A 16,701-nucleotide genomic window follows, 5' to 3' on the forward strand; every position below is an offset into this window, starting at 1 on the left:
AAAGGGATTACTGTAGTTGTGAGACATCACAAGAACATGGTGATAGAGACTAATACAGTGCCAGGCTTTACACAAGATACTACTGTGTCAAGTATTACCGAAATACATGTTAAATGCAGAATACCAACCATAACTACTGTCTGGCTTCCTGTTCTGTAGATATCCGAGTTTAGACAGATGCATTGAATAGGAAGTAAGACGCTGTTGGCATTTCTGTTGCAGACTATTCTTTGTTTTTTTTTATTTCTTTCTGTAGGACCAGCTGTGTAAACAGTACAGATTGATTCCTCTCCTTGTGGTCAGTTTGGTATAGGAGTGGGTGCTCTGTATTGTTTTGAAGCTGAGCTACTCATCAGTCTGTGGCAGACTCTCAGTCACATAGTTCTGTAATAATCATTGAGGTTTAGGGTGGCAGGGCAGGATCATTGCAGTGCCGACCTGATTCTGAAAGAATTTGCTTTTAAATGTTTTTGAACTGTCAAACCATGCTGTGTAATGCAATTACTGGCGATCTCTTCACTTGATTCTTTCATAATGTATTGAAAGTTCTTGCACTGTTGACCATCCACTTCCTGCTGGTCAGCACTCTCTGTGTCACCTTAACAGATTCATGTGTAAACATTTAATATCAGTCAGAAGATCAGGGCTGATATATTGATATATAGTACTGTGTTTCTTGAGCCTGTGGTTTTAATTATTGTTTATAATTACAGTTACTTGTGTAGTAATGCCACTGTGTTTCTAAGGTGTTATTATTATATGTTTGATGGTGGTCAGCAACTCATTTCTATCGTACGTTTTCGGTTAGGTTTCCCTTGTGAAAGAGACTTTCGTTTTAAAGTTGAGAGTATGATGTGAACTGGAAGCACCATAAGAAGGCTGAGCAAGTTAGTAACACTCCGTTAATCTCTTTGGTCTAACGTCAAGACTAGAGTCGTGTACTATAAGAGAAATCAAAGCGTTTTGTGCTGTTTTCTGACTAAAATATTTCCTGAATTAAAATGTAACAGTGTCTGTTTGTTTTTTTCACTAAGTTTTAGTTGAATTGTCTAAACTCAGCTCACACAAGTTACTTTCATATCAATGCAAACTGAACTGGGTGGGACATTTGCTTTTTACTTTAGTCTCCAAAAAGGTGTTTATGCAATATTGACTAAGAAGACTGGTGCGACATTCAATCTGGAGCCAGTCTTGGGAGATTGAGGTAAAAATAAATAAATAAATAAATAAATAAATAAATAAATAAATAAAATATCAGTCCACCAGTTGTGGAAAAGATTATCTATTTAGGTGTACCAGATATCAAGTAACAAAGGGGTCTTAGCACAGTACAATGGGAACCCCTCCCACCAAACCCATTGTACATATTTATTTCCTTACATGAAAAAATAAAAATCAGCAGGAAAGAACCCTTTAGATTAGTGATCCATGCACAACATTCAGATGTAAACATTACTGTTGGTCAAAATGACAAGAGGGAAGTGTTTTGCACATTCAGTGTTAGCTATGAAGACTAAACATGGTCATTAAAATAAAAGCCCTTCTCTGGAATTGTATACTAAAACACAGCAGCATATCTGCAAGGGGGAAGGATTGGCAGAAATGTAAAACGTCCTCAAGAGCAATTCTCCATGAAGCTCATTTATATTAGACAAATTCAATTTCTCCAGAGAAATACAGTATGCATTAATTATGCAATTATAGGGAACATCTGAAGAAATCCATCCATTCAAGGATATTTAACTGTAAACACTTTCATTCTAACCCAACTCACCAAGGGCTTCAATGTTCCGATGGATTACATTTGAATATAGTTATAATACTAATTAAATATGCATGATCGAAAACTTGTATATTAATATCTGTGGAAGCAGTCTTTACCACCTGACAATGCCTACCTCATGCTGTTGAAGCAAGTGTTTATTCTTTTACTAGGGACTAAATATGAATGAAATCTGCCATTATTTTTTTAAAATAACAACAACAACAATAATAATAATAATAATAATAATAATAATAATAATAATAATAATAATAATAATAATAATAATAATAATCATAATAATCATATTATATATGATGCTATGCCATGGATACCTTCGTAACTACAGTAATAGGACCCAGTGTCAGTGTAAATGGAAGCTCGGACAAAGTGGCTTAAAAGGAATCAGGTGGGAAATTTCTAACCAAACAAGTCAGAAAGACAGAAACAGATCTATACTGTGTTTTGGGTTAGTCTGTACATGAATTTTGTCATTGTTTTACAATACCTAGGTAAAGAAAGACAGTAGACTCAGATGGATTTACAGATATTCCTTTTGAGAAGTAATGTGACAGAAAAGAGCAAGTTTTGTTTGAAGCTGTGATTCCAAGTTATGTGAAATGGTAGGGCGAACCTGAACAATCTTGAATGTAATCAATACAAAGAATCAACAAGATCTTGACTTGTACAATCTGTTGAGGAAAGCTTGTACATTCTGGGAGTGCAGTTCTATACTCTAGGTAACCTTTACAAAAACTAATAAATAAACATATAAATAAATAGAAACAGTGTGCACTATTACAATACAATTAAACAAAGTTACACTACTATAATTCTGTACACCAGTTTAAACAAACTATTTCTATCTCTGCACAGTTCAGATAAAATGGGGGTTGAGAATGAAGCCCAGACAGGAAGTGCTCTTTAATTGAAAATAACCCACAAATCACCAAGGCTCTATACCGGTAATCTCTTGAGGAGGGGGTACTACTTATTTCAATTCTGTCTTTTTAATAAAGCTCTTGAAAATAGATGGTACATTAAGACATGCATCTGACTCCTATAGATGCAGCAGCTCCTCCATTACTAGTTTTCATTTGCCAGATTTTCGGAATATCAAAGATGTGATGTCCTCGAACACTGCATTTAGTACTAATGTAACTGACTACCAAAATAAATCGAAGTGAGAATTTCTAAGTAGTTTCCAAGCAATTGAGACAGCAGGCTCTTTCATCTGCTCTGTAACTGTGGCTGTGCATTGATTTAAACTCCTTCTGAGATCTCAAATGCTTTTATATTCCCTGGTCTCTTTTGGAAGCTTTTTTATTTCAAGTGATGACATTCTAGCATTTAGCAGAACACCATCTTGCTCCCCTAAAATAATACAACTTTCATTTTGCTGTACTTCAAAATGGCACCACAGAACTGCATAAGCAGCTTTTATGATGTATAAACGGAAAAAAATACTAAAATTCTCAATTAAAAAAAATACATATGGTAACTGGTCAAATGTGACATTTCGAAATTAAACATGAAAAACACAAACCTTGGCAAGTGTTGCTCAATTAGGAGTAATCAAAAGGTGACAATTAGAAGTACATTTAAGATATAGAAGCATGATTTTTACATAGATTTTAAAACCTCAGAGTAAGCCATGGGGAAACACACTCAGCCATCATTGCACTTCATAAGGAAGGTTTTAGCATTATATATATATATATATATATATATATATATATATATATATATATATATATATATATATATATATATATATATATATATATATATAGTGCCTTGCAAAAGTATTCAGACCCCTGACCAATTCTCTCATATTACTGAATTACAAATGGTACATTGAAATTTCGTTCTGTTTGATATTTTATTTTAAAACACTGAAACACAAAATCAATTATTGTAAGGGGTCATTGGTTTTATGTTGGGAAATATTTTTAAGAAAAATAAAAAACTGAAATATCTTGCTTGCAAGTATTCAACCCCCACACATTAATATTTGGTAGAGACACCTTTCGCTGCAATAACATCTTTAAGTCTTTTGGGGTAAGTATGTACCAGCTTTGCACACAGTGTCGAAGTGATTTTGGCTCATTCTTCTTGGCAGATTTGCTCCAGGTTGTTCAGGTTGGTTGGACGACGCTTATGGACCACAATTTTCAAATAGTGCCACAGATTCTCAATGGGATTGAGATCAGGACTTTGACTGGGCCACTGTAGGACATTCACCTTTTTGTTCTTGAGCCACTCCAATGTTGCTTTGGCCTTGTGCTTGGGGTCATTGTCCTGCTGAAAGGTGAATTTCCTCCCAAGCTTCCGTTTTTTAGCGGACTGAAGCAGGTTCTCTTGCAGGATTTCCCTGAATTTTGCTCAATCCATTCTTCCTTCAATTTTAACAAGATGCCCAGTCCCTGCTGATGAGAAGCATCCCCACAGCATGATGCTGCCACCACCATACTTCACTGTAGGGATGGTGTGTCTTGAGGCATGGGCAGTGTTAGGTTTGCGCCACACATAGCGCTTTGAGTTTTGGCCAAAAAGCTCTATCTTGGTCTCATCTGACCACAAAACCTTTTCCCACATCACAGCTGGGTCACTCTCATTTCTGGCAAACTCCAGACGTGCTTTCAGATGGTACTTTTTGAGTAACGGCGTTCTTTCTTGCCACCCTCCCATACAGGCCAGTGTTATGCAGAGCTCTTGATATGGTTGACTGGTGCACCATTACTCCACTCCCAGCCACTGAACTCTGTAGCTCCTTCACAGTGATTGCTGGCCTCTCTGTGGCTTCTCTCACAAGTCTCCTTCTTGTTTGAGCGCTGAGTTTTGAGGGACGGACTTTTCTTGGCAGTGCCTGGGTGGTGTGATGCAGCTTCCACTTCCTGATTATTGATCCAACTGTGCTCACTGGGATATCCAAACACTTGGATATTATTTTGTACCCTTTTCCTAATCTATGCATTTGTATTACTTTATCTCTAACTTCTGTAGAATGCTCTTTGGTCTTCATTTTCCTTCAGATTCACAGCCTGACCAATGATCCTTCAACAGTGGGGTTTTTATCCAGAAAATGTGACAGCAACTTTAATGGTTCACAGGTGGAGGCCAATGGTAAGGTAATTGTGTCCTCGTTAGGGCAATTTCTTTCATCGGTGTAAACCGGGAGCTCCCACAGCACAGGGGTTGAATACTTATGCAAGCAAGATATTTCAGTTTTTTATTTTTCTTAAAACTATTTCCCAACATAATACCAATGTCACCTTACAATAATTGATTTTGTGTTTCAGTGTTTTAAAATAAAATATCAAACAGAACGAAATTTCAATGTACCATTTGTAATTCAGCAATATGAGAGAATTGGTCAGGGGTCTGAATACTTTTGCAAGGCACTGTATATATATATATATATATATATATATATATATATATATATATATATATATATATATATATATTGTAACACAGCAGGGAGGGGGTTAATCCTCCCTGCATAGAAGAAAACATGTGCGAATGCACATTGTGTTAATTGTTAATTATCCCCTGCACCTGGTAATTATTGTTAAATTAGGACCAGGTGCAGGGTATATAAGGGGTGCAGTCAGTCTGCTCACGGCTGCTGTGTAGAAGGAGGCAGATAGTGTGCTCTGTCTCCGAGCAGTCATACTGAAGTGAGTGCCGTGTCAAACCTGTGTGGTTTTAGTTTGTTGGGTTTTGTTTGGTGGGGAAACGGCTTAGCCGTCCTACTTGTAGTCAGGGTGTTCCTGAAAGTTCAGTTAGTGCTCGTAAAGAGCTAGGTGTTTTTGTTTTTGTATTATTGTTTGTATTATTAAAAGTGCGCGGAAGCGCTGAACCCCCAATTTCGGTGTCTGGGTCAATTTGTAAAGGGGCAACGAACCTAAGTGGGGGCAATTCATCACAATATATATATATATATAAATATATATATATTAATATATATATTATGTGTTTTTAAAATATTTGTATTGCATCTCAATCCTAACATTCTAGGGTGATGCAACACTTTTAGCTAAAGCTGTACAATTTCTCTTCAATAAAGCATACACTTTAATAACTTTGTGCAGTGTTTATAATTTTGTTTATGTATATGTTGAGACATTGGAATCCATTTTGCAATTGTAGTACAGCAGAACATTTAATTAGTATACATAATTGTGGTCAACTGAAAAAGCCCAAAACACAGCACAAATATCTAGGCAACACTATTTCTTCACATGACAACTTTACTGGATTTATTTCCTACAAGCTTTAAAGTGCATTTCTATTCTAAATATATTTTCAGTTATTAATAAATAAATGACTTGCCACTAATTGATTTCCTTAATGCCATTAGCACATGTAAAGCACATTAATGTACAATGTTTCAATCTTTCACAGATAAAACGTGCCTTGAAAAAAAAAAAAAAAAAAACACATCTAATATTTGGCTTGAAGCTTTAAAGCTTCTTTGTTTTGTTCTGGCATTAACCCAAAAACAATAAAGAAAAACTGTTCCTTAAGGAAATTCTGCCCAATTAGTCAAAAAAATGTTTGCCTAATTATAAAAGAATGAATTAGAGATTCCTTTCTCTCCCCCCACTGTCCCCAGAGTGTCTAAACAACTGAGTTACTACCAGATGCAGATTTACTCCTATTGTTTCATTTACAATGGGAAGGGGAAAAAGTGAGGACACTTTTCTCATCTCTTTGTGCATCAATGACAAACAGTATGGCAATTATTTAAAAGTGAAGCATTTTAACTCCTTTTTTGTGACCAAGTTTAATTGAATGTTGGAGGTACATTATACAGTTTTTAAAAGTGAAAAATTTGCAAGCCACTTGTGGCAGTGTGAAAGCCCTACAGATGCACGGATATGTGTTGTGTGGGGAATATTAGGTTGGCAGGGAGGGCGGTTAAATTTCTCAGTCAAAACACGAGTGAATATGGATAAACACAAGCTAACAACAGAATAAATACTTAAATTACCAATTAGGCTCCAGCCACAGGTGTATAAAATGGGTGTTAGGGGGAGGATTATAAATTGATGTTGGCGAAAGAGGTGGAGGTCTGTGTTTCGTGTACCGTATTGTGCTGTCTATCTGTTTATTTTCGTGAGTTTTTGTGAAACCTTTTGTTTTGGCCCTTGTGCCTTTTATTTTGACCAGTGGGTTTTTGTAAATGTTTTGTCTGTTTTATTTTTGTTTACTTGTTAACTAAAATTGTGCATTAGTACATTTAACCTTGCAGCTTTCTGTGTCTGAGTCTCTCCATGCCTATAACATCTGGGTTGTGATGCTACCGTGCCACAACACTATATCAAAAACGTAAATCATGTTTATCTCTGTACTGGGAAAATGTGCAGGTCCTGGCAGGGATAACTTTTAAAAGCAAATCTAGATTTGTTTAAGTGACCTGTGCATATTGTGTTATTTGAAGGGTACCCCTTAACTGCAATGCAGGATCTCTTATCTCAGATATTTTTTTTTTTTTATGGCACACAGAATACTGATTAACTAAGGAGGCTCAATATTTTTCCATATTCAGAACACAGAAAGACACACACACTTTTCCTTTTTTTGTCCCCTCAATGCACTCTACTAATTGTCCAACCCTGAAGGTCTGTCAATCATAAGAGAGGGCAAAAACCCGGGAAACAGAATTTATGAGCACACAATACATGGTCTAAGTGCAGGCACCTGTGATGAGATACTCATTCTTCAGTTATCGAAGCAGTGAACTGGGCATGGAAGTAACATTTTCTTTTCCGTGCTACACTTACATTGCCTGAAGCCAAATACAATAGAATGATCATGTAGTACTCATTTTTCAGTCTATGAAGCAGTGGACTGGGCATGGAAGTCACACGGTGTAACACTTCAGAACAGTACCTTTGGGAATAACACTATTAATTTCACTCTATATTAATTAATTGTTAATAAGGAGAAACAGTTACCTGCAGCACGGAAGCACCAGCATGTAGAAACTGCAGGCCGGACTCAGCCGAATCAATCCCACCTGTAGCTAAAATAGGAAATCCTGGTAAAGCCCTGGCAATGGCAGAGACAGCTCGCAGGGCTATGGGTCTGATGGCATTCCCTACAGAGTGGGGAGAAAAGAAAACATTAGGTTACGGATGTAACCCTGGTTCCCTGAAAGAGAAGACAACCACCAACAATACTTTTGGGCTATGCCTGCCACAGGTCAGGTATTAACTGAGCATTTTATGTCAGAGCTGCCAATAGGCCCCTCCGGGGAGTGACGTCCTCAGTCCTACTTCCCGAGGTATCAAATAGTCACTCCACAGAGCTCACTTCCTCTTTTGCATCGAACCCGCGAAGGCGACCGATGTGACATCGCAGGCCGGTGAACATCCGTAACCTAATGTTCCCTTTGAATTTGAAGACAACCACCAACAATACTTTAGGGACACCTTGAGACAGCAAAACCACAGTTAGTCGTGTAAGCGTGCACCCTCAAGGACCCTTGTGCCTAATAGGCAGTCGAAACTGTGTCCACAATCCAGTGAGACAGACACTGCTTTGAGAGGGCCTGACCCAGGGTCCTTGCACCATGACAGAAGAGCTGGTCAGACTGACGCAGAGTTTAGTCTTTAATCCTCCTCTGAAGAAAAAGGAGGAGGAGGATGGAAAGCCTCTCGCTCCACTGACTGATGTACGTGGATAGCCACAGCCACTTTAGGGAGGAATGCAGGGTTCGTACGTAACAATACCGTTTGTGTCATCCCAGACGCGTATACAGAAGCTGTGCAGACACAGCCTGTAGCTCACTGACTCGCTAGGTGGAGGTGATGGCTAACAAAAAGGCTGACTTCAAGTCGAGGTATTTCAACTATGGAATGTATAGGCTGAAACGGGGCCTCAGTGAGAAGCCAGCGGGGTTGCTCGTTTCACCACACTTGGTGCCGAGGCCAGGTGGTTCCAAGAGGACCGTATCTCTTTCAGGAAATCAGGGAACGCTGGGAAGGGCTGAAGGCAGGGCAATGAAGCCTGCTTCCTGAAGACAGATCGATTGTGAAAAAGATTTTTTTTTTTTAGGCCAAGCACACTGAGCAGGCAGGCCAAGACAACCGGTAGAGTCGACTCAACAGTGGGATGTGGCAGACCCGTTAAGCTTTAATTAGCAGGAGAAATACACACACAACAGCAGATGCTGCAGGGTTAGAAAGCAGTCTGACGCAATGCGATGCAGACTGGTGAAAAAGAGAAAGATTTAACAAAGCGCAGTTGCGCAACGATTATAGCTCAGTTCACAGAAGCAGAGTTACTGATTCCAGTGAAGTGGCAAGCGGATTTCCAGCAATATTTTCTTAAAAATAAAGCAGGGGAACTCCCGTAAACTTAAGTGAGAGCTCTTTTATACAGACTCAATCACAGCAACTGGACAGGTTAGTACCTTACAGTGCAAAAGAGGATGTGAGCTCCATGGAATGACTATGTGTTCCCTCGGGAGGCAGGACCGAGGATGTCACTCCCCAGAGGGGCCTATCAGCAGCTCCGACATAAAATGCTCAGTGAATACCTGACCTGTGGCAGGCATATCCCAAAAGTATTGTTGGTGGTCGTCTTTGAATTGAAAGGGAAGCTGGAATTATTTTTTGCGATACAACAGCACTTGCATTACATAAACTGCATTATTATTTTACAGAGAAAAAAAAGTAGTGAAGCCATATTGTAAAATACGTAGCACCCCTGACAGAAAGCTATTTTATTCCAGAAATCGCACTGTTCAGTGCAGCTTATTTTATGAAAATCATGTTGCCATCAGCATCTAGCAAACAGAATCAAGCTTTTTTGGTAATTTTTTTACGTTTTTACTACCTGCTCTAGCTAAAGCTGAACAGTCCTGTTTAACTCTTCGTAACAGACAGCAGATGGCATATAAACCAACATTCAAAGAATTGTTAAATTTTAAAGCAGAAGGAAATGCTATCTGTTAGAAAATGCGTTTGAAGACTGGCAGCTCTGGCTTGTCGAGTTCTTTCTCCTAATGTTACATCATTTATTTACCTGCGTTTCAATTTCCCTAATGAATTAAGACCTCTTCTCCAATCATGCTGACAGATGGATGTCTTTATCACATTAGATGTAACATTGTTAAGCAAACAGGTTTCCTTTCATTGATCACAGCAACACATTGTCGGCACTAATTCTGTTCCCCTACCTCAAAAAGCTTGTTGCGGTCATACAAGGGAGAGAGCTATCTTGCATGCTAAATCATTTTGTTAGCAGTGCAATACTCAGCATATGGATAATAATATACAGGTATTTTCCTTTACACCCTGTGTGTAGTTATTTTTTTTTCAAATCAATTACTGCTTCAGTTCAATCATACATTACTAACCAACTCATGCATTTAAAAGTAATTTCAAAACAGCACAGCATCATGAGGGAGACATTACATTGAAAGCATACGTTAACCCATGTAATATTAGGATACATTTCAAAATACACTCACTTTAACTGGACAGTACGTCTACTTTTATGATTGAGAAAAAAACATGTTGTCAATATTAAATGACAACTACAGTGTAACAATATGTAGTTTAAGTACCTGTATTTTCAACTCTAACCCAAGTTGAAGATTTAGAACGGCTCTGTTTTATTACAGGATGTGGCTCAGAGGTGGGATGCAGGTTATCGAGGATTAGTGCTTTGGATATCAGGAGTTCGGAGTGGGTGTGACTCAGGAGTCTCACCCAGAACGATAATGTACCTACCTCCACGTAACCAAATACTGCAATGCTTATGTCAATAAGCATTGTACCCTTGAGCAAGGTACTTTACCTAGATTGCTCCAGTAAAAACACAACTGTATAAATGGGTAATTGTATGTAAAAAATAATATGTAAAAAATAATGTAATTGTATATAAAAATAATAAGGGCGTCTGCTAAGAAATAAATAAGTAATAATAATAATAATACAAGAAGCCAAGTCATGAACATTGCATTACGCCCTCTAGTCCCGTGGGCGGAACACGGAACTGCACGTAAATATTATATTTCATAACTCATTTTTAATATTATTACAAAAGCAAAAGAGAAAAAAAGCTGACTCAATATCAAAATCGTTGTTTTCCTACCGTCAAACAGCGAAGGAATTTTTCGAATCCGTCATTTCACCGCTGAGATATCCCATTCGCAATGTGTCTAGTACCCCCATGCATTCAAAACAAAAGCAATCGACTAGCTTGCGTTTTGCTGCTCTGGTCTCACAACCTTGATGACGGTGAAGTCTCCCTGATCACGTTGCAGCTTTACTTTGTTTGTAGCCCAATCCATCACAGAGTAATCTATGTGCAAACAAACACGCCCACCTCTTGAATGAGATAAGGGGGGGGGGGGGGGGGGGTTGGGGGGGGGAAGCCTTTCAAAGGCAAATGCATGTGGCAATGGATAGCATGTGAGGTGCCAGAAGATAACATCCCTTTTAGAACTTAGTGTATCAATTGACATAAAGATTTCCGCTCCTTCTCCACCCTTGCTCCGCAGTGGTGGAATGACCTTCCTACAGATGTCAGGACTGCCCAGTCCCTGACCACATTCCGGCGCCTCCTTAAGACGCACCTCTTCAAACAGCACCTGTAGAACTCCTCTGTTTGTATCCTGGGACACTATCACCCTTCATGTAAATGTGCTTTATTTTGCTCTTATCTGCCCCCTATTTTACTGCATTTAATCCTGTACTTCAGAATACTGTAATCTGCCAAGTGTTTAACCTGTAGTACTTTGTACTTAATCATATCCTGATGTAACTATCACTATTTAATCATATCCTGATGTAACTATCACTATTATCTGCTGTATTATTGAATTGTGGTTTGTCACACTTGTACTTTGCTTGAACAAAAGTTATTGTATTTCTTGCTCTTATTACTTGTATTGTAACACTTGAAATGTATTTGCTTACGATTGTAAGTCGCCCTGGATAAGGGCGTCTGATAAGAAATAAATAATAATAATAATAATAATAATAATAATAATAATAATAATAATAATTTACACAATGTTTATTTTTGGAGAGGTTTGGGGACCCTTGGGCTTAGCTTTGTAAAAACTCCTGTAGAATTTGATCCCTTTGTTCAAACAGTTCCAAATTTTTACCCAGTATATTAGACATGTTGGTGAAGCACTGGAAATCTGGCTCTTTTCATATGCTACAAGTTGAAAAAATGACTATAGAACATAAAAAAATGAAAAGCGTTTGTTGTTTTTTTATGTATTTTTTCTGGATATCTCCTTCCAGTGTGGTACTGAGTAAGACTTTTATCACACCTGAGGTTTTAGTCTTGATGCCCAAGGGGTTACCTTGAATTCAAGCCCTGAACCATGCCTGTGCTGTCTATACTTTGGAAAATATTGTGATTTATTTAAGGGCACAGCCCCCCAGGCGGAAATTGTCTGTGAGGGGCTGGGGATTTGACAGGTTAAGGAGTCTTGCATACATTGCCAGAACCTAATTTGTAGTCAAGGACTTATTTAGTACACATGAACGTTGCAATGACATCCCGTATTAAAGCATTAAATTGACTTCAAAGGAATATTTCAAAGCTAAATTGCTGAAGAATCACCCTGAATCATCTCCCTTTCTGTACTTTTTCCCCCCCTTTCAGCTGTATTCATGACATACAAAGAAAACAAAAAGCCACGTCACTTGCTTAAGTTAAAATTACTGTATGTTTTCCAGCTATCCTGTCCGTAGGTGTCCACAAGAAGCCGCATTTAGCCTGACACTCAATAACAACATTTCAATACCGACATCCTCAGATAATTAGCAATTTATTTAAATAACCAATTTCAGTGGAAATAATTGTCATGGTATGCCCTGAAATTATAAATATATATATATATATATATATATATATATATATATATATATATATATATATATATATATATATATATATAGTGCTGCATAATAAAAGTCTTAAGATAATCCTGACATTTGCAAATGTCACAAGCTCACCTTTTGCTCTGATAGCGCAATGACATTATGTTTAAACAATTACCTGATAAAGAAGCTGTTTAATAGAACTGAGCAGTAACCACTGCCTTGGGGGTGGGGGAGGGAGACCACGTGCACACGTTTGCATGCAGAAACCTGAACCGGCTTTAAAAGGGATGTTATTTACCAACAGAAATTCATGAGCTGTGCCGAGCAAATAACGTGCTAATTGTAATAGGGTTATCCAAATACAATTTGCAGATTTAAATTCATCAAAGCCTATTTGCACCACAGGCACAACTATAAACCTGTAGCAGAGCTCCCGAGAGATGAGCAGTGAATGCTTTCAGTTAGGTAACTTTAAACTATCCTTTATGAATAAAGGAACTGTAAAACACTGTACACAAGCTAGATACATTTAAATATAATAGAACTCACTTCTGTTACACATTACAAAGTATTTAACCAATTATTTGGCTCTAGATGCTTTGTTTTGCTTTATATGTGTGTTTGGTATTCTGTGCAATACACACACAGGGGTCTGTGACAAAGTGCCCGCTCCTGTGTGTATTTTCTGTTATATGTTACGTGTTGTGTGTAAATGTTGGTGTATTGTAGTTGGTACACGGGATAAACGGGTCTGTGTTTCACATGTTATTTAAAATGTATAATTGTATTTAGGCACGGGATTGCACATCACATCACGTGCAGATAAAATGTGTATAATGTGTGTCACGGGATTGCACTTAATTAATTCACGTGCAGTTGTACCCAGATTCCAATTGAATGATTGACTAGCAATCTGGTCTCGGTACAACTGCATAAAAACAGCATTTTTTCACTCACTCGGGGTTGGGTGTTCGGTGAGTAGAGAACGGGAGAGAGAGAAGGAGAAAAGAGCTAAAGTTAAAGTAAAGTAAATTGATAAGTGTTCTTACTCACCGTGTTTGTCTGTTCGTTTACTGTTCACTGTTTAGTCCGTTTTGTTTATATATTTATTTTGGCGTAAGTGCCGTGTCCTGTGTTTTTGTTTGTTACCACCGTTTATTTTCTGTTCTGTGTATTTATTAAATGCTGAGCGAAAGCATTCACTCAGCTTCACCAAAGTCCACATCTCTCTCTGTTTATTTTCCTGTTTCTGGTCTGACGCCACCCACTCCGGCCGTCGTTGTGACAGGGTCCAAGAAAATTCATTGGGAATGACAGGATTATGCTTTGCACTTTTTGATTTGACTTTTTTTTTTACACATACTGTATGGCAAGGCAAATTCGATTGCAAAATACAGTATTTTAATAATGTTTCCAATAACCTATGTTTTAAAAAAATGGATTGTATTGTAGATTGGGTAGATAAAATGTGGCTTTAACAGTAGAACTACCGGAGCGGTCTTTTTGACCGATCGCAGTTTTTCAATGCATTTTTCTCCACTGATTTGGCAGCTAGACGTCTGCGCTTTTTTGACTTTTGCACAATACATGTATTCAACATCTCAAAGCATCAGTAGACCCAGTGTTGCAGAAACTTATGGAGATATAATACGTTATACTGTAAAGTTTTATAATTCTGCGAAATTTGGAGTTCACATAGTAGACCAGACACATGACAGCTGGGCCATGTGCAACAAGGTAGTGTGTGGCAAATGCACTGCAACATGTCTGTGTTGACTGCACAAACTAGACTCCACATTTTGAACAGTTACATGTTTTCATCTTTTTAACAGTTGTATGTTCCATCTTTTGAACAGTTGAACAATCCACATTTTGAAGAGTTGTTCCATCCTTTGAGCTTTTGAACACTTTTTTTTAATGCAGTCCTGTTGTGCATGATTATATTACAAAACAAAAATAAAGTTACAGAATAATAGTGTAACAAACCAGTTATTGCAAGACACGAGACGGAAATTACCGTTGAATAGCTAACAGAGTTGAACTCAGGCACAAAATAAGGACGGGTAAACAGAAAACAGTTGTACAAAATAAAACACTGAAACAAATGTGGGCACGTAATTCTCTGCTGTTCTACAGAGGGTCATATCCCGCTGCACCTCAAAAAGTCGTCTCTAAGCTGCTAAAACCACCCCATTTTATAGCCCAGCATTTGCATACAATGTGCAACCAATCATAACTCCCCTTCCAACACCACCCCCAAGCCTGGTATCCATCACGTGTACCAAGCATACTGCAAAAACGGTGTCACAAACAATCCTGGAGGAAAACAAACAATAATGTCAAACAAAGTTTTTTGCAACCCTGTGTTTTTCGTGTTCATTTGCGCTCCAAATGTCACAGACAAGATGGGGTAACGTCTGATTACAGCAGTGCAGCAGTAGCCTGTTCTTTATGATAAGCAGCACAAGAAATAGCTTGATAAAGAATACAAAGAAATTATGGGAAAATATAAGTTAGGAAATCGGAATTCTAGGTAAGCACTGTTTGGTATGTTAAAATAAACATGCTGTTTTGACTATACTCTAAAACTGTCTGTGCTGTCTGACGTTACATCTGCATTTACCGTATTGTGTGGTAAGCTGGATTGTGCGGTGACGTCAGACCCGGAAGAAACACACAGTACTGTGAGTGAAATGAATGCGCTGCTTGTTCTTTTTAATAAATAAACAAATAAAACAGTTGAACAAAATAAAACACTGCATACAAAACAAAACAGCATGTTGGCCAAAAGAAACAGACAAAGAAACAAACAAACACACACTGTAACAAGTAGCGGGCTGGTGGTGGCAGGAGCAGCAGGTAGTCTCCCTCTAGCGGTGGAGACGGGAGCAGCAGGTAGTCTCCCTCTAGCGGTGGAGGCGGGAGCAGCAGGTAGTCTCCCTCTAGCGGTGGAGGCGGGAGCAGCAGGTAGTCTCCCTCTAGCGGTGGAGGCGGGAGCAGCAGGTAGTCTCCCTCTAGCGGTGGAGGCGGGAGCAGCAGGTAGTCTCCCTCTTGCGGTGAAGGCAGGAGCAGCAGGTAGTCTCCCTCTAGCGGTGGAGGCGGGAGCAGCATGTAGTCTCCCTCTAGCGGTGGAGGCGGGAGCAGCAGGTAGTCTCCCTCTAGTGGTAGAGACGGGAGCAGCAGGTAGTCTCCTATCTATGGAGACTGGTGTGGCTCTCCCTCGGTCACTGGAGACTTGGGCTTCCCTTTCTTGGGCTCTGGATGCTCCGCCTCCCTCCTCTTGGGCGCTGGATGCTTGGGCTGCTCCCTCTTGGGTGCTGTACGCTGGGGCTCCACTCTCATGGGTGCTGGGCACAACGGGACTTCTCCTTTTGTCCTCCTCCTCTTGGAGGAGGAGGCAGTTGGCCACAAAGTGCCTACCCCAGCAGATGGGGCACAACTGTGGTGGCATATAAGCTGGTACTGGCTTCCTGACTTGACTCCGGGAACAGCTGCTCCTCCCCTTCTTCCTTCTCTGGGCTGGTCCCGGGGCCTTCAAGCACAGCCACTCCTCTCTGAAGGCCTGATTGAAGGCCATCATAAAGAGGGTGTCTTCGTAGAGGCACACATCCAGGAGGTGCTCATACTCCAGGCAGGAAAGGCACATAATCCATACTCCGTCCACCAATGCATACACACCACATAAAACACAAAAATACACACAGGGGCGGGGCACTCTGCCACAATTGTTTAAAAAATAAAAATAACCAAAAATAAAAATTAAAAAAATCAGGATGCATCAAAATGATTGCGTTTGGTAGTCACCTGTTCTTTTTGTTTAACACAGGACAGTTTCGTAGCGTGCAACGCTGCTTTTTAACACACTATATTTTAATACAGCGGTTAAAAAGACTGCTCCGGCAGTTCTAGGTATATATGTACGTCCGGTAGTTCTAGTGTTAACTTAAATACCTCAGTATCTGTGTCTACACCAAGAACTGTACGCTCTTCCTTCCTCTTATTCCAACTGCAGACCCCCTCCTCAGGAGCCCTTCATAAACCAGTTTTACATTACACAAAGAAACTATGAACATA

General features: G+C 39.1%; 1 protein-coding gene across 3 annotated transcripts in view; it reads right to left on the reverse strand.

The window, feature by feature from the left end:
• LOC117411703 (dihydropyrimidine dehydrogenase [NADP(+)]-like) overlaps positions 1-16,701 on the reverse strand; it is a 176,743-nt gene that overhangs the window by 22,718 nt on the left and 137,324 nt on the right. For all 3 annotated transcript variants that reach the window (XM_059031705.1, XM_034019392.3, XM_034924349.2), the window contains exon 19: positions 7,729-7,871. In XM_059031705.1, coding sequence (XP_058887688.1) covers positions 7,729-7,871 — 143 coding nt within the window. The remainder of the gene's footprint in view (positions 1-7,728; positions 7,872-16,701) is intronic.

This window comes from Acipenser ruthenus, chromosome 10 (assembly GCF_902713425.1).
Source record: "Acipenser ruthenus chromosome 10, fAciRut3.2 maternal haplotype, whole genome shotgun sequence".
NCBI classification, from domain to species: Eukaryota; Metazoa; Chordata; class Actinopteri; order Acipenseriformes; family Acipenseridae; genus Acipenser; species Acipenser ruthenus.